The following is a 25,388-nucleotide window of genomic DNA, read 5'->3' on the forward strand; positions in this document are numbered from 1 at the left end:
AATCATATACTAACTAGACTCAAAAGATTCGTCTCGTCAATTCCGACCAAACTGTGAAATTAGTTTTTATTTTCGTCTATATTTAATACTTCATGCACGCGTCTAAAGATTTGATGTGCCGGGAATCTGAAAAATTTTACAAATCTTTTAGGAACTAAACAAGGCCTTGATGTAGACTTGTAGGCTCTTCACCGGTACAATTTAGTGTAACAAAAGAACATATTGTGTAACTCTCTGGATATAAATATTCATTTGCTTCTGAACAATGTACATTCTTTATATAACATCCATCTCTTTTCTATGGGTCTGTTTGGTTCCTCTTGCTAATGTAACTAAATTATTTTAGCTACTCTTAGATGACTAATGTAACTAAACTATTTTAGTTCTTTTTAGCCAATATATTTAGAACTTTATCTACTAAAGTGACTAAAATTTAGCTACTTTAGCAAGGAAACCAAACATGCCAGCGTCGTTACAAATCGGTGTGGCAACCTCTGAAAAGAAAAGCATCAGTATGGCGCACCCATGCCATGCATGATGCATCATTTGAAAACAGTCTGTCCGTTACTGCTCACCAGTCAACCAGTCTACGCATTCTGGCACACATGGTTTGCCCCGCAAAATCTTCCATATTCCGCAACCTTTTCTCTGGCGATGTTGAGTTGCCGACCCATGAAGCTCTCCAGCCGGCTGCTGACGAACTGCCAGGTGTGCCCATCAACGGCTCGTCCATCTCACGTCCCGGTGACCCATCCACTTCATGCCCGCGCTCGAGCTTGGCAAGCCAGCGCCGATGCCTTCACCGACCTTTCTTGCCGCTGCCGACCGGTCATGCCCACGCCGGCAGGGATGACTCCACCGTGCAAATACGCAATGCAACGGATCGAGCGCCTTGGCCTGCCAACCGCATGGATGGGTCTGCCTCTGACACGCGCGCCACCAACTAACTGACCACAAGTCCAAGTTGGCGTTCGGCAGCCGTTTCTGTGTGCCGCCAAGTCAAAACCGACCAGACAGCCGGTTGTTCGGACTTCGGAGCCCCAGCTCCCAACTGTCCGCCGTCGCGCTTCGGCCTGCCGCCGTGCCGCCTGATTCGTCCGCCCGCCCACGGCAGCGGCCAGCGGGGGCCGGGCACCACCACCTCGCGCGGCGCGGCTGGCGGTACCCGGCCGTCCGGCCGGCTGGGCTGGCTGTGTTCACTGCGTGCCAGGGTGCTTAGGAATGACGACACCACCAGGTGACAGCTGTGCAGCAGCAGCAGCAGCAGCAGCAGCAGCAGCGGATGAGTAGTCCTGTTGGAGGGCCGACGATGGAATTAAACAAGAGTTGTTTGGTAGCGGAGGCCCGCGTCAATTTAAATGATCTCGCATGGGGTAGTTATTGCTGATCAATTGGGCGGTCGGGGACGGAGTTAGCAAAACCCTTGCCTTTGCTGATGAAAGTCTGAAACTTTCAGGAGATCAGATTCAGTAAAATAAATAAAAGGTCTGAAACTTTCAGAACCGTGTACTTGATTATTTATTGGAAAAAAATGGCATTTCGTTGAAGTACTCCGTATATCTGCAAAGGCTGTTCATTCAGGTACAGGTACGTTCATGGCTTCATGCGCCTTGTTCGTGAGAGACCAGAAATGTGTGATCGCTGAACGCTGACCAAGCGGAGAAAGGCGATCTGAACTCTGACCAAGCGGAGAAATGTGTGATCGCTGAACGCTGATCAAGTGGAGTATATGAATACACAACAAGAGCCGAAATGCGATTCGTGTGCAAGATTATTTCCGAAGAAGAATCATTCTATGCTCCACGACGACGAGGAGGAGGATCACTAGTGGTCAGATCAGATGGATGACACAGAATTAATTCACTTCATGTCCATGCATGACTCCCATCCCCATATTTACACGCATGAACCGGCAAGCTGCCATTACAATACTCTGCAAACCCCAGCACAATGAAGCAGGAAAAAGAACTAATAGTCGCGAGCAAGATCACCCAGTCAAAGAAGAACAGATCACTCAAGCTCATCACTACACCTCGCAAAGCAGGCGCGTCATCCACTGTGAAACGACCCAGATTTTTCCACAAAGGGAAAAATCCACAGATTCGAATTATAATGTGATAATTCAAAAATTGAACCATCGCATTATCATATATCAGCTGTTATCGTAGTCATACATCGTGAGAAACAAGATTACAACACATTTGCTTTACAACTCTTGATTAACAAGCTTATTACATTGTTTTTCTAGCGGAAACACACGCGAGTCTTTATCAGAGTCGATGTAGCGCGACAGCGGTGAAGGCTCCTCCTTCACGGACAATCATCAGAGTCGGCGTAGTTTATCAGCGGGCGCAGCCTTCATCTCTGAACCAAACTTGAGCGCAGGAACGAGACCACCTAATCCTTCTATTCTCCGTAGTTATCGTCATAGATCACGTTCAAAACCTGCTAAACAATTTTCAGTACGATTTGTACTGGCCACTGGCTCCCACCCTATGCTTTTGCGTAAGCTTTGTGGTAAGTGGAATGCAAAAGGGTAGATCAAGAGGCCTATATATGGTTGTAGTTTTTCCTATGCAAGTTCATCAATATTTTAATAAAAATAATTCATCAAGTTTTAATCCATCTCAACCACACGTCCATCCATCCATCCCATCACACGCATCTCACCACACTCTCACTCTCTAGGCGGCAAGTACGACTCCCGCTCGTGCCTTGCCTCAACGGCCAACGCCGGATCCAACACAAACCCAGGGGAAGGTAGAAAGGACTCCTCTCACTAGTCAAGCGAAGCGGAACATAGGAAAGGTCCATAGCCGAGAAGACGGCATATGTATCGATCGATCAACCAAACTCTGCAGAGGTTTACACTAACCACAAGATCACCATCATCGACGAACCGGCTCGTCTAGGCTGATACCGGGCTGCCTTCCAACTAAATACGATGCCACCCTACCACTCAGGACTGGGGCCATACCGGAGTACCACCGGCATGCTGAGACTGTGAGGCGTAGTACCGGGCCCCCAAAGGTCACTACGCTGTCTTAGGAGGGTGTGGGTCCTCATGCCCGTACCTCCCTACACTATCCGCTATCAACCTAGTAGTAGTGGCACCGCACTAGCTGGTCGTACATCCGTCCCGCACCATAATAAGGCGAGTGGCGTGTAAGGCTTCCTACGAACCGGTTCTCAGAACATCTCAGTCCTTAGGGTAACCGAACAGGACATCTTCACGAGGGGCCAGCCGATGCCCCTCTCGACGGGACACCCGGCTACCCCGTGCTATACAGCACCTCCCATCCCGGTGCTTCGTCCCACGAAGACACTCCACTCCGGGACCTCTCCCTGTCACATGTACCCGCCACAGGTATCTCTCATGGAGAACGCCCAGGTAGCATTCCCCGGCAAGACTTGTCCCAAGACTCGTCGTAAATCCTGCTCGGTCGACTCGACCCTCACCACACACCCAAGACACACGCCAAGATCTCCCCATATCCATTATCCATTTCTTAACCAGTTATCGGCACACGTGCCTTATCCACTCACATCCAATCCTTCACAATGCATCACATCACAGATATAATGCGTAGTAGAAGCAGTAGCAAGTAGTATGCAAGCATCTATCCTAACAGCGGGTGTGCGAGGGTTATAGGTTGCAACAAGGCAATGGCTCACAAGCATTTCTACCATGCAACCTATCTCAGTTCATTTGCATAAAAGTAAAGCACTAGCATCTACATTATTGCATGTCTAATAGGATTCTACGAGGTTGGGTGGGACGTGGCACCTGTCGAGTGACATTTCCAGGATCCTCAGTTCACTTGTAGTTGTACTCATCCAAGGTCTTTCTCCTATCTGCATGTCCTTCCTTCGACTGGTTCCGACTCGATCAACGCTAACCCCGAAGCGACTACCTCGTAAGCGACAATCAAGGCGAAACAATCAAACCACTAGACCTCGAGAGACTGCGAAAAGAGACAAAGAACACTGAAGAACAACTACACTAAAGAGTACCGAAAGGATAATGACTTAGCCCTCTCGGTGGATGCCCGATCCCTGGGCTAAAGAAATGAGAATGGTTGTTTACTAAGTACAAGCTGGAGTCTTCGCCTAGCCGTTACTTCCCGGGTCGATCGTGTCGACCTGCACGGCTTTAATAATAAAGGTGTAGACTCTAACTCATTTTAAGTAAACACCATGGCTTACGAACTTTCGATCCAAGCGTCATAGAGATTGACGAGAACCAAACGGTTGTAAGCACAAGAACTCTGTTCTCTCTCAACCCGTACGCCATTATGATTGGCGAGAGTCAAGAGAGGGTGAAACAAAGAGAGAAGAAAAGGGGAGTGGTCTACTCCTTCCAGTCCACTCGCCACGGTAAGAGACGAGGAATTAGAAAGAGTGACGCACAAAGAAAAAAAGAGTGCTCAAGCTACTTATAGGGTACCACGACCTAGGTACACTGAATGCACTAAGACATTCCTCGGGTCCATAGCAGTGCGGTTGTCACCGCGAGAACCAAAGAAATGCTACGGTCGAATAGGTACAAGCATACAAGAGTTTAAGCACGAAGAACCCAAAAGGCAAGAAAGGACACGGGTTTTACTTTCCATTGATCCGCTCGCCATAACAACGACGGGAGTCACGGGATTGGAAACAAAACATCAAACAAATAAAAGGGGCTCAATCCACATCTTACTGGATCGATGGGGATTAATATCAAGAGAAGAAGAATGGAGTTCATACTCTTTCGACCAACTCATCATGGGACAACGACAGTTGGGTAAAAGGAATACGACCCCACGATCTATTCCAACTTATAACACTTTACGACCTAGGTGCTTCTGAATCGGCACAAGGTCATTCCTATAGTTCCAGACGATGCGGTTGTCATCGCGGGAACTAGGGAAATGCCCGGGTCTAGGTGGCATAAGCATACGAGACAGATAAGATAATCGTGCGAGAAAAATAGTTAAAGCCCGATGGTCATGGCGAGGCAAACTCGCGTCCATGAGCTTCACCTAACGAGTTGGCTTCCGACTGTCCCACAAAGGTTGCCCCCTAATTCGTATCCCACTAGACAAGATCATGAAGGTCTCGAATGGTGCGGTTAAGATCCGCGTCGATAACGACATCGAGTCCACGATGACCACGTCCGAGGGACGGAAATAGGAGCTAACGACCGTAGCGCAACGAAGTCAACTAAACACAGGGAATGAGTTACGCTCGGCATCGCGATCACGGCGGGACGAACCCACGATCGAAATGATCGAACACACTACCATTTCCCTAACCGGCTCGAAGGCTCGGTCCTCAGGCAACGACAAACACATAAAGAATCACGACTCGATCAAAGACAACACAAGGGACACGATGACAACTCGGAGTAGCACATTTCCATAGCACGAGAGATAGATAGATAAATAATTAGACCGGCATGAAGGCACGGCACAGGCAATGATATAGGCGAAGATAGGTCGTGCTACAAGTATAGATAATTCATGATAAGGACATACGATAGATAACAAAATGATGTATGAATAGATATGAATTAATATGGAGTTCCAACGTCGACTAGGGTTTAGGGGGGGTTTTCGACCTTGACGAACATGAGGAAGGTGGCGGAGACCTGCTGCTGCCACTCTGATCCGGCTATGATCTGCCGCTGACCAGCTGTGGCTTGCTGCGGCTGGTTGGAAGCGGTTGCGGCTTGCTGCAGCGAGTCCAGGGGTTAGCCGAGGGCAGCAGTGTGGTCCAGCCATGCGGCAATGGTGCCCCAAGGGCACATCCTCCCTGCAAGGTGTAGAACACGGCACGAAGGCCGATCTCAGCATGGTGAACGCAGGAAGGGGAAAACTTTGGTCTTGGCGAGCTCACCGGGGTTTGGCTTGGCGAAGACAGGGACAAGAGCTTGACGCGGTGACCGTGGCGAGGACGGGGACGCGTCGGGGCCCGACGTCGCGCTCGGTGGTCGCGGCTCCTGAGCGCGGACGTGGACGCCACGGGCTTCAGGTCGGCCGTGGCCGGAGCTGGCGTCGCGGGGCACCGAGGCGGCTCGGCAGTGCTGTGGCGCCCGCGTGGCCAGCCGTGGTCGAAGCTCGACGCGGCGAGGGCAGCGTCGCGGCTGGCCACGGCTCGGCGAAGGTGGCTTCTGGGCGTCATGTCAGCCGTCGAAGCAAGGGCGCCGTCGTCTCGGGCTCTCGGTGGCGCAGTGGGTGCTCGTCGCGGACAACTCAAGCGCCTGCGTCCCGGTGCGGCCGTGGCATCCGCGTGGCCGTCCGCGGTCGCGAGTCCGCACGACGCCGCGGTCGCGGAGGACGCCGGGGCCTCGGTGGCGTCCAGGCTTGACGTGAAGGCGTTGTCGCGGCGCCGGTCATGGAGGACAAGGCGGAGGGCGGCGGCGCTGGGTGGAGGGAACAGAGGACTGCGGCGGCGCCACTAGGGAAGAGCTCGAGGGCGTGGCGGCGGCTGGGCTCTTTATAGGCGTCGAGGCTAGGGCTTCAGAGTGGAGGCGTTCATCCTCGGCGTCCGTGTCCACAGCGGGACACGCGGCGCGCATCGGCACGAACGCCGAGGTGGAGGGGGCAGGCGTGGGCGCGGGGGGGCGGTTCTGCCCACTCTGGGCGGCGGCGGCGGCGGCCTGGGCGAGCTGGGCGCGAGCGCGCGTGGCAGGCTTAGGGTTAGGGGGGGTCGCGCGGTGGGAAAGGCCAGGGAGGGGCGCTGCCTCCCTCGTGGGCCACGGCCTGGCTTGGCGACTTGGGCCGGAGGAGGAGCTGGGCCGTGCGCGCGGGTTGGGCCGGGGCAAGGCGCGCGTGGGAGCTGGGCCGCGGGGAGGGGAAGGGTGCTGGGATGGTTGGGCTAAATGCGCGAGGTGGGCCGTGTGTGGGCGCCTGTGCGGCTGGGCCAAAGGCCAAGGAGGGGAGCTCAAGAGAAGGGAGTGATTTCCTATTTTGCTAAATGATGGAAAGAGGATTTTCTACCCTTTGCTAAAATGGTTGAGAGGAAAAGGAAAAGTGATTGAGATGAGTTGCCAAAATTCAAGATAGATTTGCTGGCGGAGATTTAAGATAAGATCAAAGAGAGAGAGAAGGGAATTTCAGGGAGAGTTCAAAAGGATCAAAAGGAGTTTGAGACGTACTCCAACGAAAAGGTTGAGAAGGGATCCGCTTCGCCTTTGAGATAGGCTCAACGAAAATTCGGGAAGGCTTTGCTACGGATTTGTGCACTCTAAAAGAAACTCAAAACCCTAACAAGATCCAACTTAAGACGACCCGTCTACAAACAAATCTATATGTATGCCACGATTTGTTAGCGGGTTAGGATCGAGTTTGACCTAAATACTATATGATTCACATGATTACAGGAAAAAAAATTTTAAAAAAAACTCGTATTTTTGGTTTTCGTGAAAATCTGGGATGTTACAGTCCACCCTCCTTACAGGAATCTCGTCCCCGAGATTTAGGCGTTGCTCGGTCGGTGAAGAAACGCGGGTGTCGTTCCCAAAGCTTTTCTTACTTCTGAGTTGTTTTGCTATCAGAAAGATGGCTCCACAAACCTTTTCCATGTGGGGGCGAGTCATGTTCAGGATGTATCCAAGGCTCACTCGCTGGTGTTGGGTATCCAAATTCTCACAATAAGGCGATGGGTATCCAAGAATCGCACCAGGTTGATGAACATCTGGCTCTCTAGGAGTGCATGGCAGGCTTAAACATAGCTAGGGTTGTTGGCTTTCACCAGCAGTTTTTCATGCATCACTCTTTGCAAAAAGCTTTTGAAAGGAATGTTTTTCGGAAAAAACAGGTTTCATAAATGGAGTGAAAGCGATTTTACAAAGTCAATTTTTTTTTTTGAGACTTCAAAATGAAGAGAGCTTTTGCAGAGGGTTGAATTCAATACAAGTTTTGAGAACCAAATATTTTGAAGGTTTTATTATAAAAGATTTCAAATCAAAAGATTTTAAAATTCTTTCATTTTATTATTACTATTTTCTTTAAAACAAGGTATTGCTCCCTTTTTATTAGAGTCAAACAAATTAGTTTTGAAAATAACAAGAAATCATTTCGCATTTTGAAAGTTAGAGCCTTCACAACCAAAACATTTTTGAAACTTGAAAGTCCATTTCGTTCTTTTTTTTGAAAGGTTGCTAAACAAAAACTTTTCACAATGGTTTTTGTTTAATAAATCACTGGGAATTCCTTTTTCTTTTAAGGCAAGGTTGAATTTTAAAAGGAATTTGGCTCTTGAGATAAAATCAAAGACATTTAAAACAAAACTGAGCCAAAGATCTTTGGTTTGAAAACCACTTTGTTGGTTGAAGGTAGAACTTTTGATTTTCAGAAAGAGGATTGGTAACACCTTTTGAAGATAACTTGTTTTTAAACCGTTTCATAAATAGAGTTTGAGTTGAGAAAGGGGGGTTAAAATTGCTTTATTTGTGAAAAGGGAAGAATATTGAGAGAGTTTTGAAACACTTTTCCTTTTGAAACCAAGATGTTTTGTAAAAGAGATAAACTTTTTCAACCAAAAAGGAGAGAAACTTTTTCAACAAAAGGGCAATTTTGAAGACAAGTTTAGTTGGAAGCCAAAAACAGTTTTGAAATAGATGGGCAAGACATGATGCATCAGCTTTAAACCCTTTTTCGGCTCTGTTAGCCAGGGTCACTTATCTAGTTTCGGGACAGTCTTAGGTTTAGCCAGCTAGATTGGACGGGATCCAGAGTCTTTCTCGCATAAAACAAGTTCTATGACTTACACTCAGACATCAAGAAGCAGAAGAAACGCAACAACATAAGATCCAAGCACTCAAACAGCATTACAACTCCTAATGCATAGTGTTGACTTGAGGCGACTCACAGACCTTCAAAGTCTCACACAACTATCGATCTAGCGTGGGCGGGTATGGGAAAAGATTCCAACGGTCAACTTTATGAAACAGGGAGGTCAGTTAGCAGCAGAATTCAAGGCGAAGGGGGGAAAACAAGTGTTAGCATCTATAACTCTACAAAAGATAGAATGTTTGGCTTCTAAACTAGTATTTGGTCCTAAAGGTCTCGTCCTAGGGTCAAGTATGGCTCTGATACCAACTGAAACGACCCAGATTTTTCCACAAAGGGAAAAATCCACAGATTCGAATTATAATGTGATAATTCAAAAATTGAACCATCGCATTATCATATATCAGCTGTTATCGTAGTCATACATCGTGAGAAACAAGATTACAACACATTTGCTTTACAACTCTTGATTAACAAGCTTATTACATTGTTTTTCTAGCGGAAACACACGCGAGTCTTTATCAGAGTCGATGTAGCGCGACAGCGGTGAAGGCTCCTCCTTCACGGACAATCATCAGAGTCGGCGTAGTTTATCAGCGGGCGCAGCCTTCATCTCTGAACCAAACTTGAGCGCAGGAACGAGACCACCTAATCCTTCTATTCTCCGTAGTTATCGTCATAGATCACGTTCAAAACCTGCTAAACAATTTTCAGTACGATTTGTACTGGCCACTGGCTCCCACCCTATGCTTTTGCGTAAGCTTTGTGGTAAGTGGAATGCAAAAGGGTAGATCAAGAGGCCTATATATGGTTGTAGTTTTTCCTATGCAAGTTCATCAATATTTTAATAAAAATAATTCATCAAGTTTTAATCCATCTCAACCACACGTCCATCCATCCATCCCATCACACGCATCTCACCACACTCTCACTCTCTAGGCGGCAAGTACGACTCCCGCTCGTGCCTTGCCTCAACGGCCAACGCCGGATCCAACACAAACCCAGGGGAAGGTAGAAAGGACTCCTCTCACTAGTCAAGCGAAGCGGAACATAGGAAAGGTCCATAGCCGAGAAGACGGCATATGTATCGATCGATCAACCAAACTCTGCAGAGGTTTACACTAACCACAAGATCACCATCATCGACGAACCGGCTCGTCTAGGCTGATACCGGGCTGCCTTCCAACTAAATACGATGCCACCCTACCACTCAGGACTGGGGCCATACCGGAGTACCACCGGCATGCTGAGACTGTGAGGCGTAGTACCGGGCCCCCAAAGGTCACTACGCTGTCTTAGGAGGGTGTGGGTCCTCATGCCCGTACCTCCCTACACTATCCGCTATCAACCTAGTAGTAGTGGCACCGCACTAGCTGGTCGTACATCCGTCCCGCACCATAATAAGGCGAGTGGCGTGTAAGGCTTCCTACGAACCGGTTCTCAGAACATCTCAGTCCTTAGGGTAACCGAACAGGACATCTTCACGAGGGGCCAGCCGATGCCCCTCTCGACGGGACACCCGGCTACCCCGTGCTATACAGCACCTCCCATCCCGGTGCTTCGTCCCACGAAGACACTCCACTCCGGGACCTCTCCCTGTCACATGTACCCGCCACAGGTATCTCTCATGGAGAACGCCCAGGTAGCATTCCCCGGCAAGACTTGTCCCAAGACTCGTCGTAAATCCTGCTCGGTCGACTCGACCCTCACCACACACCCAAGACACACGCCAAGATCTCCCCATATCCATTATCCATTTCTTAACCAGTTATCGGCACACGTGCCTTATCCACTCACATCCAATCCTTCACAATGCATCACATCACAGATATAATGCGTAGTAGAAGCAGTAGCAAGTAGTATGCAAGCATCTATCCTAACAGCGGGTGTGCGAGGGTTATAGGTTGCAACAAGGCAATGGCTCACAAGCATTTCTACCATGCAACCTATCTCAGTTCATTTGCATAAAAGTAAAGCACTAGCATCTACATTATTGCATGTCTAATAGGATTCTACGAGGTTGGGTGGGACGTGGCACCTGTCGAGTGACATTTCCAGGATCCTCAGTTCACTTGTAGTTGTACTCATCCAAGGTCTTTCTCCTATCTGCATGTCCTTCCTTCGACTGGTTCCGACTCGATCAACGCTAACCCCGAAGCGACTACCTCGTAAGCGACAATCAAGGCGAAACAATCAAACCACTAGACCTCGAGAGACTGCGAAAAGAGACAAAGAACACTGAAGAACAACTACACTAAAGAGTACCGAAAGGATAATGACTTAGCCCTCTCGGTGGATGCCCGATCCCTGGGCTAAAGAAATGAGAATGGTTGTTTACTAAGTACAAGCTGGAGTCTTCGCCTAGCCGTTACTTCCCGGGTCGATCGTGTCGACCTGCACGGCTTTAATAATAAAGGTGTAGACTCTAACTCATTTTAAGTAAACACCATGGCTTACGAACTTTCGATCCAAGCGTCATAGAGATTGACGAGAACCAAACGGTTGTAAGCACAAGAACTCTGTTCTCTCTCAACCCGTACGCCATTATGATTGGCGAGAGTCAAGAGAGGGTGAAACAAAGAGAGAAGAAAAGGGGAGTGGTCTACTCCTTCCAGTCCACTCGCCACGGTAAGAGACGAGGAATTAGAAAGAGTGACGCACAAAGAAAAAAAGAGTGCTCAAGCTACTTATAGGGTACCACGACCTAGGTACACTGAATGCACTAAGACATTCCTCGGGTCCATAGCAGTGCGGTTGTCACCGCGAGAACCAAAGAAATGCTACGGTCGAATAGGTACAAGCATACAAGAGTTTAAGCACGAAGAACCCAAAAGGCAAGAAAGGACACGGGTTTTACTTTCCATTGATCCGCTCGCCATAACAACGACGGGAGTCACGGGATTGGAAACAAAACATCAAACAAATAAAAGGGGCTCAATCCACATCTTACTGGATCGATGGGGATTAATATCAAGAGAAGAAGAATGGAGTTCATACTCTTTCGACCAACTCATCATGGGACAACGACAGTTGGGTAAAAGGAATACGACCCCACGATCTATTCCAACTTATAACACTTTACGACCTAGGTGCTTCTGAATCGGCACAAGGTCATTCCTATAGTTCCAGACGATGCGGTTGTCATCGCGGGAACTAGGGAAATGCCCGGGTCTAGGTGGCATAAGCATACGAGACAGATAAGATAATCGTGCGAGAAAAATAGTTAAAGCCCGATGGTCATGGCGAGGCAAACTCGCGTCCATGAGCTTCACCTAACGAGTTGGCTTCCGACTGTCCCACAAAGGTTGCCCCCTAATTCGTATCCCACTAGACAAGATCATGAAGGTCTCGAATGGTGCGGTTAAGATCCGCGTCGATAACGACATCGAGTCCACGATGACCATGTCCGAGGGACGGAAATAGGAGCTAACGACCGTAGCGCAACGAAGTCAACTAAACACAGGGAATGAGTTACGCTCGGCATCGCGATCACGGCGGGACGAACCCACGATCGAAATGATCGAACACACTACCATTTCCCTAACCGGCTCGAAGGCTCGGTCCTCAGGCAACGACAAACACATAAAGAATCACGACTCGATCAAAGACAACACAAGGGACACGATGACAACTCGGAGTAGCACATTTCCATAGCACGAGAGATAGATAGATAAATAATTAGACCGGCATGAAGGCACGGCACAGGCAATGATATAGGCGAAGATAGGTCGTGCTACAAGTATAGATAATTCATGATAAGGACATACGATAGATAACAAAATGATGTATGAATAGATATGAATTAATATGGAGTTCCAACGTCGACTAGGGTTTAGGGGGGGTTTTCGACCTTGACGAACATGAGGAAGGTGGCGGAGACCTGCTGCTGCCACTCTGATCCGGCTATGATCTGCCGCTGACCAGCTGTGGCTTGCTGCGGCTGGTTGGAAGCGGTTGCGGCTTGCTGCAGCGAGTCCAGGGGTTAGCCGAGGGCAGCAGTGTGGTCCAGCCATGCGGCAATGGTGCCCCAAGGGCACATCCTCCCTGCAAGGTGTAGAACACGGCACGAAGGCCGATCTCAGCATGGTGAACGCAGGAAGGGGAAAACTTTGGTCTTGGCGAGCTCACCGGGGTTTGGCTTGGCGAAGACAGGGACAAGAGCTTGACGCGGTGACCGTGGCGAGGACGGGGACGCGTCGGGGCCCGACGTCGCGCTCGGTGGTCGCGGCTCCTGAGCGCGGACGTGGACGCCACGGGCTTCAGGTCGGCCGTGGCCGGAGCTGGCGTCGCGGGGCACCGAGGCGGCTCGGCAGTGCTGTGGCGCCCGCGTGGCCAGCCGTGGTCGAAGCTCGACGCGGCGAGGGCAGCGTCGCGGCTGGCCACGGCTCGGCGAAGGTGGCTTCTGGGCGTCATGTCAGCCGTCGAAGCAAGGGCGCCGTCGTCTCGGGCTCTCGGTGGCGCAGTGGGTGCTCGTCGCGGACAACTCAAGCGCCTGCGTCCCGGTGCGGCCGTGGCATCCGCGTGGCCGTCCGCGGTCGCGAGTCCGCACGACGCCGCGGTCGCGGAGGACGCCGGGGCCTCGGTGGCGTCCAGGCTTGACGTGAAGGCGTTGTCGCGGCGCCGGTCATGGAGGACAAGGCGGAGGGCGGCGGCGCTGGGTGGAGGGAACAGAGGACTGCGGCGGCGCCACTAGGGAAGAGCTCGAGGGCGTGGCGGCGGCTGGGCTCTTTATAGGCGTCGAGGCTAGGGCTTCAGAGTGGAGGCGTTCATCCTCGGCGTCCGTGTCCACAGCGGGACACGCGGCGCGCATCGGCACGAACGCCGAGGTGGAGGGGGCAGGCGTGGGCGCGGGGGGGCGGTTCTGCCCACTCTGGGCGGCGGCGGCGGCGGCCTGGGCGAGCTGGGCGCGAGCGCGCGTGGCAGGCTTAGGGTTAGGGGGGGTCGCGCGGTGGGAAAGGCCAGGGAGGGGCGCTGCCTCCCTCGTGGGCCACGGCCTGGCTTGGCGACTTGGGCCGGAGGAGGAGCTGGGCCGTGCGCGCGGGTTGGGCCGGGGCAAGGCGCGCGTGGGAGCTGGGCCGCGGGGAGGGGAAGGGTGCTGGGATGGTTGGGCTAAATGCGCGAGGTGGGCCGTGTGTGGGCGCCTGTGCGGCTGGGCCAAAGGCCAAGGAGGGGAGCTCAAGAGAAGGGAGTGATTTCCTATTTTGCTAAATGATGGAAAGAGGATTTTCTACCCTTTGCTAAAATGGTTGAGAGGAAAAGGAAAAGTGATTGAGATGAGTTGCCAAAATTCAAGATAGATTTGCTGGCGGAGATTTAAGATAAGATCAAAGAGAGAGAGAAGGGAATTTCAGGGAGAGTTCAAAAGGATCAAAAGGAGTTTGAGACGTACTCCAACGAAAAGGTTGAGAAGGGATCCGCTTCGCCTTTGAGATAGGCTCAACGAAAATTCGGGAAGGCTTTGCTACGGATTTGTGCACTCTAAAAGAAACTCAAAACCCTAACAAGATCCAACTTAAGACGACCCGTCTACAAACAAATCTATATGTATGCCACGATTTGTTAGCGGGTTAGGATCGAGTTTGACCTAAATACTATATGATTCACATGATTACAGGAAAAAAAATTTTAAAAAAAACTCGTATTTTTGGTTTTCGTGAAAATCTGGGATGTTACAGTCCACCCTCCTTACAGGAATCTCGTCCCCGAGATTTAGGCGTTGCTCGGTCGGTGAAGAAACGCGGGTGTCGTTCCCAAAGCTTTTCTTACTTCTGAGTTGTTTTGCTATCAGAAAGATGGCTCCACAAACCTTTTCCATGTGGGGGCGAGTCATGTTCAGGATGTATCCAAGGCTCACTCGCTGGTGTTGGGTATCCAAATTCTCACAATAAGGCGATGGGTATCCAAGAATCGCACCAGGTTGATGAACATCTGGCTCTCTAGGAGTGCATGGCAGGCTTAAACATAGCTAGGGTTGTTGGCTTTCACCAGCAGTTTTTCATGCATCACTCTTTGCAAAAAGCTTTTGAAAGGAATGTTTTTCGGAAAAAACAGGTTTCATAAATGGAGTGAAAGCGATTTTACAAAGTCAATTTTTTTTTTTGAGACTTCAAAATGAAGAGAGCTTTTGCAGAGGGTTGAATTCAATACAAGTTTTGAGAACCAAATATTTTGAAGGTTTTATTATAAAAGATTTCAAATCAAAAGATTTTAAAATTCTTTCATTTTATTATTACTATTTTCTTTAAAACAAGGTATTGCTCCCTTTTTATTAGAGTCAAACAAATTAGTTTTGAAAATAACAAGAAATCATTTCGCATTTTGAAAGTTAGAGCCTTCACAACCAAAACATTTTTGAAACTTGAAAGTCCATTTCGTTCTTTTTTTTGAAAGGTTGCTAAACAAAAACTTTTCACAATGGTTTTTGTTTAATAAATCACTGGGAATTCCTTTTTCTTTTAAGGCAAGGTTGAATTTTAAAAGGAATTTGGCTCTTGAGATAAAATCAAAGACATTTAAAACAAAACTGAGCCAAAGATCTTTGGTTTGAAAACCACTTTGTTGGTTGAAGGTAGAACTTTTGATTTTCAGAAAGAGGATTGGTAACACCTTTTGAAGATAACTTGTTTTTAAACCGTTTCATAAATAGAGTTTGAGTTGAGAAAGGGGGGTTAAAATTGCTTTATTTGTGAAAAGGGAAGAATATTGAGAGAGTTTTGAAACACTTTTCCTTTTGAAACCAAGATGTTTTGTAAAAGAGATAAACTTTTTCAACCAAAAAGGAGAGAAACTTTTTCAACAAAAGGGCAATTTTGAAGACAAGTTTAGTTGGAAGCCAAAAACAGTTTTGAAATAGATGGGCAAGACATGATGCATCAGCTTTAAACCCTTTTTCGGCTCTGTTAGCCAGGGTCACTTATCTAGTTTCGGGACAGTCTTAGGTTTAGCCAGCTAGATTGGACGGGATCCAGAGTCTTTCTCGCATAAAACAAGTTCTATGACTTACACTCAGACATCAAGAAGCAGAAGAAACGCAACAACATAAGATCCAAGCACTCAAACAGCATTACAACTCCTAATGCATAGTGTTGACTTGAGGCGACTCACAGACCTTCAAAGTCTCACACAACTATCGATCTAGCGTGGGCGGGTATGGGAAAAGATTCCAACGGTCAACTTTATGAAACAGGGAGGTCAGTTAGCAGCAGAATTCAAGGCGAAGGGGGGAAAACAAGTGTTAGCATCTATAACTCTACAAAAGATAGAATGTTTGGCTTCTAAACTAGTATTTGGTCCTAAAGGTCTCGTCCTAGGGTCAAGTATGGCTCTGATACCAACTGAAACGACCCAGATTTTTCCACAAAGGGAAAAATCCACAGATTCGAATTATAATGTGATAATTCAAAAATTGAACCATCGCATTATCATATATCAGCTGTTATCGTAGTCATACATCGTGAGAAACAAGATTACAACACATTTGCTTTACAACTCTTGATTAACAAGCTTATTACATTGTTTTTCTAGCGGAAACACACGCGAGTCTTTATCAGAGTCGATGTAGCGCGACAGCGGTGAAGGCTCCTCCTTCACGGACAATCATCAGAGTCGGCGTAGTTTATCAGCGGGCGCAGCCTTCATCTCTGAACCAAACTTGAGCGCAGGAACGAGACCACCTAATCCTTCTATTCTCCGTAGTTATCGTCATAGATCACGTTCAAAACCTGCTAAACAATTTTCAGTACGATTTGTACTGGCCACTGGCTCCCACCCTATGCTTTTGCGTAAGCTTTGTGGTAAGTGGAATGCAAAAGGGTAGATCAAGAGGCCTATATATGGTTGTAGTTTTTCCTATGCAAGTTCATCAATATTTTAATAAAAATAATTCATCAAGTTTTAATCCATCTCAACCACACGTCCATCCATCCATCCCATCACACGCATCTCACCACACTCTCACTCTCTAGGCGGCAAGTACGACTCCCGCTCGTGCCTTGCCTCAACGGCCAACGCCGGATCCAACACAAACCCAGGGGAAGGTAGAAAGGACTCCTCTCACTAGTCAAGCGAAGCGGAACATAGGAAAGGTCCATAGCCGAGAAGACGGCATATGTATCGATCGATCAACCAAACTCTGCAGAGGTTTACACTAACCACAAGATCACCATCATCGACGAACCGGCTCGTCTAGGCTGATACCGGGCTGCCTTCCAACTAAATACGATGCCACCCTACCACTCAGGACTGGGGCCATACCGGAGTACCACCGGCATGCTGAGACTGTGAGGCGTAGTACCGGGCCCCCAAAGGTCACTACGCTGTCTTAGGAGGGTGTGGGTCCTCATGCCCGTACCTCCCTACACTATCCGCTATCAACCTAGTAGTAGTGGCACCGCACTAGCTGGTCGTACATCCGTCCCGCACCATAATAAGGCGAGTGGCGTGTAAGGCTTCCTACGAACCGGTTCTCAGAACATCTCAGTCCTTAGGGTAACCGAACAGGACATCTTCACGAGGGGCCAGCCGATGCCCCTCTCGACGGGACACCCGGCTACCCCGTGCTATACAGCACCTCCCATCCCGGTGCTTCGTCCCACGAAGACACTCCACTCCGGGACCTCTCCCTGTCACATGTACCCGCCACAGGTATCTCTCATGGAGAACGCCCAGGTAGCATTCCCCGGCAAGACTTGTCCCAAGACTCGTCGTAAATCCTGCTCGGTCGACTCGACCCTCACCACACACCCAAGACACACGCCAAGATCTCCCCATATCCATTATCCATTTCTTAACCAGTTATCGGCACACGTGCCTTATCCACTCACATCCAATCCTTCACAATGCATCACATCACAGATATAATGCGTAGTAGAAGCAGTAGCAAGTAGTATGCAAGCATCTATCCTAACAGCGGGTGTGCGAGGGTTATAGGTTGCAACAAGGCAATGGCTCACAAGCATTTCTACCATGCAACCTATCTCAGTTCATTTGCATAAAAGTAAAGCACTAGCATCTACATTATTGCATGTCTAATAGGATTCTACGAGGTTGGGTGGGACGTGGCACCTGTCGAGTGACATTTCCAGGATCCTCAGTTCACTTGTAGTTGTACTCATCCAAGGTCTTTCTCCTATCTGCATGTCCTTCCTTCGACTGGTTCCGACTCGATCAACGCTAACCCCGAAGCGACTACCTCGTAAGCGACAATCAAGGCGAAACAATCAAACCACTAGACCTCGAGAGACTGCGAAAAGAGACAAAGAACACTGAAGAACAACTACACTAAAGAGTACCGAAAGGATAATGACTTAGCCCTCTCGGTGGATGCCCGATCCCTGGGCTAAAGAAATGAGAATGGTTGTTTACTAAGTACAAGCTGGAGTCTTCGCCTAGCCGTTACTTCCCGGGTCGATCGTGTCGACCTGCACGGCTTTAATAATAAAGGTGTAGACTCTAACTCATTTTAAGTAAACACCATGGCTTACGAACTTTCGAGGGGCGCTGCCTCCCTCGTGGCGCTGCCTCCCTCGTGGGCCACGGCCTGGCTTGGCGACTTGGGCCGGAGGAGGAGCTGGGCCGTGCGCGCGGGTTGGGCCGGGGCAAGGCGCGCGTGGGAGCTGGGCCGCGGGGAGGGGAAGGGTGCTGGGATGGTTGGGCTAAATGCGCGAGGTGGGCCGTGTGTGGGCGCCTGTGCGGCTGGGCCAAAGGCCAAGGAGGGGAGCTCAAGAGAAGGGAGTGATTTCCTATTTTGCTAAATGATGGAAAGAGGATTTTCTACCCTTTGCTAAAATGGTTGAGAGGAAAAGGAAAAGTGATTGAGATGAGTTGCCAAAATTCAAGATAGATTTGCTGGCGGAGATTTAAGATAAGATCAAAGAGAGAGAGAAGGGAATTTCAGGGAGAGTTCAAAAGGATCAAAAGGAGTTTGAGACGTACTCCAACGAAAAGGTTGAGAAGGGATCCGCTTCGCCTTTGAGATAGGCTCAACGAAAATTCGGGAAGGCTTTGCTACGGATTTGTGCACTCTAAAAGAAACTCAAAACCCTAACAAGATCCAACTTAAGACGACCCGTCTACAAACAAATCTATATGTATGCCACGATTTGTTAGCGGGTTAGGATCGAGTTTGACCTAAATACTATATGATTCACATGATTACAGGAAAAAAAATTTTAAAAAAAACTCGTATTTTTGGTTTTCGTGAAAATCTGGGATGTTACACACTGACCGACTCGATCTACCGGTAATAGCACAATTACCAGCGCTCGATCTCGATGCACGATCGATCGGGACTGATCAGTAGAGCCTGTAGTGGCGGTAGGACTTGAGCATGGCGCCGCAGAAGGTGCAGATGATGGCGCGCCAGGTGCGGCGGTGCACGGTGAGCAGGTAGCAGACCCTGGTGGCGGTCTCCATGTCCGCCACGCTAGCGCACCCGCCGCAGCGCGAGCAGATCCCCGCCGCCGGCTTGCTGCTCCGCACCTTCCGCCGCTGGTCCACCAGGAAGCAGAAGAACACCATCGCTCGCCCGCTCGCTCCTCCTGGCTGCTGGCTCCCTCGGCCCGCTAGCTGGATCGCGCACTCTCCAATCCAACAACCACTGTTCTTCTTGCGTGTGCGCGGCGCGCGCTTGTATGTATATATAGAGCGGCAGCCGGCAGGTGGCAATAATGCGGGGCGCGACCGCGCGAGGCTTGCAAGCAACGGGTAATGGAGGCTGGCTGGCGAGAGTGAGGTCAGCAATGGCCGGCGAGCAGCAGCCAGCAGGCGGCAGTTCTACGTGCGGCGGCGGGGGCGAAGGAAGGAGGATGGTAGGGGATTTAAGGCGAGGCATATGGACCGCATTGATGGCGGGCAGGAGGGTGGGGGTGGGGCGGGGGTGGTAGAGGGGTAGGCGTGGGGTAGGGAAGGAGGCGTTAATGGCCTGCCGTGCCGAGTGCCGGCCGACCATGGCGCGTAGTACAACAACGCTTCTTCACTGGCCTTCTTTACTTCTCCAAATATTTTATAAAATATTTTAATTTTCTATCACATCAAATCTTACAATACATTTATAAAACATTAAATATAAGTAAAAAAGATAACTAATTACATAATTTATATATAGTTTGCGAGACGAATCTTTTAAATCTAGTTAGCCTATAATTAGACAATATTTGTCAAATACAAATCAAAGTGTTGTTCACATTTTACAAGTAAACAAGGCTGGTCAGTGGTCACCAGTGACCAGTCTCCGTATGTGGAGTAGTTTTCCAGCGAAGAACAAGACTCTCACCGCTGAAGGAGGGGTCTTGCAAATTTTTTTTCTGGAATTTATCCGGGAAGAAATTGAGATTTACACCAATTTTACGTGAAACATTTGTACTATTTATATGCGCGAGATTTACACCAAATTTACGTGAACATGGAGGAACATGCATGATGTGCTCGCTCGCGAGAAGGATATATGCTGTGCTGCAGCCGGACTAGCCGGGTGCTGGGATCTTCCACTGTCAAGGCCTTTAATTTAATGGCCATCCTAATCCCGCCTCCATTTCGCACAACCGTCGCACGGACCATATGCAGTACGCGGAAGTAGGGAAAGCCAAAGACTTCCTTGCGAAGCAAGCGACGCGAGAGTCAGGGAGATCGATTTAACTGATGCCGATTACAGTTGGTACGTACCCGTTCTCGTACAAAATGTGACGGAGGTGCCGCCTAATTAATCCCCCCAACGAAACGTGAGTTAAGTGTGCTTTTTTTTAGTCTACACCTAGAATTCTAGTAGAAAAAGTGAGCCTTTATAGTCTTCTCAACAGCTTTAGATAGTGTTCTGTTGGATGGTAAAGTAGAGCACCACCCTAGAAGACCAAATATTCTGCCCCTCGATAGGTAATTTCAGCCTATACTGCGTTGTGGGGCTTTATCCTACTATCTCTGTCATGACCAACAAGGCCATCCACAATATGCTAGTGCAGCTCGAAAATTTTGTAGATCCAAATACAGTAGATGAAGCACCAGCTAGTAAAGCCACAATATGCAAAAGTAGATAGAACCAGTGCTAGTTATTAGGAGAGACCTATAAACAAATAAACTATCTATTGTCGTCTCCAACATCCGTTCAATTTTCACGGTAGCAACAATACTTTTTTGATCAATTGGAAGCGAAGCAAAAGCGTTCACCGCTCCACCTTTTCTTAGAGTCGGTCAGAGTTGAAACCACCACCCCTACAATGGGCTGGAGTGGTGCCAATTTTTCTCAATCCTTTTGTGGCTGCACTTAAGACACACATTGTGGAAGACCTAAGGTCAGTCTCAGTGGTAATTTTATGAGAGTTTCATTCAAATTTAATATTTAATAGTCTGCCGATCATATATGCATTTTTTATGACATGATGATGGTGCTTAATGAAGAAACAGAAGAATTGAGTTTCATGAAGATAATACCCTCTTGACATGATTACCAACTCTCTATAAGTCACAAAATTAAATGTCTATGAAATTGTAGATAAAACTTTACATTGAGAGTGAGTGCGTCATCCAAGTTTTATTTTATTCTACACATGACAGTCTTAGAAATAATGTAATGAAACCCTTCACTGAGATTGACCTAAGACAGTTTATATATAAGCCATAAGCATAAACAAATAGGTCCTTTTTGTGCTAGAGTACTAGCCTTGTTTAGTTCCAAAAAAAATTGCTAAAAATTTTCAGGTTTTCCGTCACATCGAATTTTGCGGCGCATGCATAAAGCATCAAATATAGATAAAAATAATAACTAATTACACAGTTTGCATGTAGTTTGGGAGAGAAATCTTTTGAGCCTAATTAGTCCATGAATAGACAATATTTGTTATTTTTACTAATCACAACATGTAATAATTATTATAAATTAGAAACATTGTGATTAATTCACGAACATCATCACTGATAATAATAGTTAGACCATTCCATATACCATCAGCATCAAACGGGGGAGAATCTTCATTGAAATTAACAATCATGTCATTACAAATTCATTCTATTACCATGCATTGGAACATTCATAAAGATGTGGTAGAAAGAGGAAAATGTGAATGAGAAAAACAAGGGTGGATCGTCCATGACTGAGGATAGGTAGATGGACACTCTGTACTCAATAATACTACACGTACTAGATCCTGCGTCCCATGAGAAATTGGAAATGTTGCCCAACACGACACGAATCGGCCGGTGCCTGGTCGCGCGTGATGTGTCACGCCGGCAATTGATTGCAAGTTCGCAACACGTAGCCATCCCACCTTAATACGGCCATCATAAGCAGACAAAACCCTTAAATAAAAATAAAAATAAAAATAATGGACCGACCGATCGATCGATGGATCCGTGGTTGGATCGAGTGGCCCAGGCTTTCTCAGACCCGCTCGATCGTTCGTTCATTCCCTCGACCAGAAGGAATGTACCTATCCACGGCCGTCACGTCTTAGTCGTGCCATCACGCGCTCGTATAGTGTACTAAGATCATACACAGTGAGGCCCGCCATTAATGTACGAGTGTTACCTCTACTAGTTCTCACACACAAACTCGCTCGCTACCATGACCGTGTGTGTGTGTTTAAGCTTCCCAAATCCCAAGTACTGTAAGACCTTGTTTAGCTGTATCTAAAATCTAAAAACTTTTCAAAAATCTTGATTACATCAAATCTTGCAGCACATCCATTGAATTGGGTATTAAATATAGATAAAAATATTTTTCTATACTTATAAAAAAAATTGTTTAGGACAACAACATAGTTTACAAAGCTTAACTTTGACGTAAAAATATTTATCAAAAAGTGATATATGTATATTTTTATAAAAATATTTTTCAAAACAAATATATTCATATGATTTTTACATTTTTCAAATTCAACAACGTAAAAGTTATTCATGATTTATATTTTCAATGTTTGATTTAAACCTTATCTAAAACAATTTCTTTTATGAGTACGGAGAAAGTAACTAATTATATAGTTTGCTTATAAAACGTGAGACAAACTTTTTAAGCTTAGTTAATTTATAATTATACAATAATTATTAAATATAAACAAAACTATAACAGCCGATCAAGATGCAGGGTGCCCGCTCGACAAGCCTTCCATTTTGTCTTTTTGTCGTGCCGTGATTTTGGTAGAAGACAGCACAAGTCCTAGGCTGCTAGCACAAGTCATGTGTCGCGCAAGGTCGCCGCGCCGTACCTCCATACGTGCATCAGTAGTTTGTGGTGCGTGCCAACGGTGCCACGGGAGTACGTACGAATGGATGATGCCAGGATGGACGAGCATATACGTGCCTGTATGGCTGGATGGGTACGGTGGTGATGACCCCGGCGTCGACAGCCTAGCTAGCGGCGGTGGGGCGGTGGCGGGACGCTTCGGCATGAGTTGTTCTTCACCAGCGCGCTGCCCCTCATCTCTTCCCCGCCGCTCTCCTCAACCCTAGCATCGCCATGGATGCGGGTGCTCCAGACGACGACCATATTCTAGACGAGGCTGTGTTTAGGCACCACGGCTTCCCCAACACCAACCGTCCTTCCTGGCTTCCTTAGCAACGGCCGCACCCAGAGTTGGCCTCTCCCGTCCTCCTCAAGTTGGGGCATCGTCAGCCTTGCACGGTGCGCCGCCGCCGCCCGCAGGGTACAACGCGCCGCTGCTGCTGCCCGTAGGGCACGACGCGACACCGCCGCAGGCCCCGTACGGCCCGTCGCCACAACCGGCCTCCTACGGCTCCTGGCTAGTGGTCCCTGGTGATCATGGCTAGAGTTCTACTGTCGAATCCGGCTAGTGGCCATGCACTGGAGCGACAGCACAAGCCCCTGGCGGTCAGGGCATCGGCAGGCAAGCTAGTGCTGTTCAGGGAGCTGACGGTCAGAGAACCAGAGGATAAGGTGCCGCCAGAAGGAAACGTCCACCAACAACAAAGAAGAAGGATGAGCAGGTATTCATTTTTTGTTTCGATTGGTACTTGTTGATTGCACACTTTGTGATTATGTACTGTTAATAGGTAATTGTTGATTGTATATTGTACAATTGTAGATTGCTAATTGCCGATAATTGATTGTACAATTGCTGCGTAGAGAAAATAGAATTCCTTATTCCTGTCACACTATTTTCAATGCTTGAATATATTATTGTAACACATGGTCGGGGTGATCAAATGGAATTGAACAATTCAAATGTCATAATTGCTTGTGAGTTGATTGAACAAGTTAGAATAACTTTCGCGATGACCTGGCCACCGCTCTCACTCTTTCCCCGCGCCAAAGAGACCCCGACGCGAATGGCTTCTGTTCCGCTGCTTGCCTGGCTGCCTCCCTCTCACCCCTTTGCTGTTTGTCCTCACGATCGCTTCGAGCCATTGGATCAGATTTGAACGCATTCGCAAGTCACCGAATCTGCGTCCGGCGCGTATTCAATGCGACGGCCTCGCACGGTTACGATTACGACACGGCGTCATTGCGCGACACGAGTCCCGCTCGCCCCACGTCGTTCCGCGCCGCGCGGGCTCGCTCGTTCGTCGTTCCGTGGCGGCTGAGGCCTGACGGCAGCGGCGGCGGAGTGGAGCAGGCAGCGGCGTCGAGACTCCAGACATGGCACATAGAGAGGTGAGTCCAGCAGCGTTCCTCCTCTTACGAGCTGGCACGTCTTGCGCGTTTGGTTCCGTGCTTCTCGTTGTCATGCGAAACCCACGACACCCACAGGGTGTTCGATCAAATGCCTAGTATGAGCTTTTACTCCACGGCGATCAATTAGCTGCTTTCCATCTGTTGCAGGCTGACGCGCCGAGCGAGGGCACCGCCGTCTCCAGCATTAGGACGGTGAAGCTCAAGGACCTGGTCCCGGCCGCGACAAACACGGTGAACACGACGTTCATCGTGCTCGACAAGGCGGCGCCGTCGGCCCGCCCGTCCCACCGCCACCCGCACGCCCAGGCGGCCCGCGACAGCGGAGGCGGCGGCGGCAGGGAGGAGAAGGAGGTGACGTGCCTGGCGCTGGTGGCGGACGAGACCGCGGCGGCGCACTTCCTGCTCTGGGGCGGCGAGTGCGGCGCGTTCGAGCCTGGCGACATCGTGCGGCTCACGGACGGCATCTTCTCGTACCACAGGGGGAACGCCCTGGTGCTGCGGGCGGGCCGCCGCGGGCGCGCCGAGAAGGTGGGCGAGTTCACCATGCTCTTCGTGGAGACGCCCAACATGAGCGAGCTCCAGTGGGGGCCCGACCCCAATGACGGCAGAAGGATGGTGCAGGAGGCCGTCGTCTCGCCTTACTCCCAGATCTTCAAGCCGCTGCGGTGATCGTACTTCCAGTTGCGTCCGTCTTGACTCGTGGCCTTTGCCGTTCTTTGTCAAAGCCGGGATGACATCTACCCTGTTCTCAATGTTTTTTCATATGTTTCAGAGTTTGCTGCACATGTCCAAACTCGTGCACGTACACATTCACATTGTGAGATTCTAGCTTCCAAACCATGGCACCGTACCATGTATAATTTTTTGGGGGCATGGTGACCTAGCGCAAACAAAGGCACAATACAACGTCCATGGAAACGCTCTGCGCCGATCACCCGGGGCGACCAGCATGGTGCGCCGCAAGTATCTGGGCGCCTAGCGACAGCTAAGCGCTG

At 48.9% G+C, this 25,388-nt stretch overlaps 3 protein-coding genes across 3 annotated transcripts; 2 read left to right on the plus strand and 1 right to left on the minus strand.

Moving 5' to 3' along the window:
* LOC8081757 lies at positions 1,727-19,580 on the minus strand. Its single transcript, XM_002462983.2, has 2 exons — positions 18,998-19,580; positions 1,727-2,059 (listed from the first exon to the last, which is right to left on the minus strand). Exon 1 carries the CDS (start codon positions 19,290-19,292, stop codon positions 19,068-19,070), a length of 225 nt encoding a protein of 74 aa, XP_002463028.1. The 5' UTR covers positions 19,293-19,580; the 3' UTR covers positions 1,727-2,059; positions 18,998-19,067.
* Positions 12,786-13,966, plus strand: LOC110432782 (fibroin heavy chain-like). The gene is made up of 2 exons (XM_021453606.1): positions 12,786-13,308; positions 13,407-13,966. The coding sequence occupies exons 1-2, from the start codon at positions 12,786-12,788 to the stop codon at positions 13,964-13,966; spliced, it is 1,083 nt and encodes a 360-aa protein (XP_021309281.1).
* On the plus strand, positions 23,546-25,257 carry LOC8056339 (SOSS complex subunit B homolog). The gene is made up of 2 exons (XM_002460820.2): positions 23,546-24,372; positions 24,541-25,257. The coding sequence occupies exons 1-2, from the start codon at positions 24,358-24,360 to the stop codon at positions 25,060-25,062; spliced, it is 537 nt and encodes a 178-aa protein (XP_002460865.1). The 5' UTR covers positions 23,546-24,357; the 3' UTR covers positions 25,063-25,257.

Source organism: Sorghum bicolor, chromosome 2, assembly GCF_000003195.3.
Source record: "Sorghum bicolor cultivar BTx623 chromosome 2, Sorghum_bicolor_NCBIv3, whole genome shotgun sequence".
In the NCBI taxonomy this organism is placed as follows: domain Eukaryota; kingdom Viridiplantae; phylum Streptophyta; class Magnoliopsida; order Poales; family Poaceae; genus Sorghum; species Sorghum bicolor.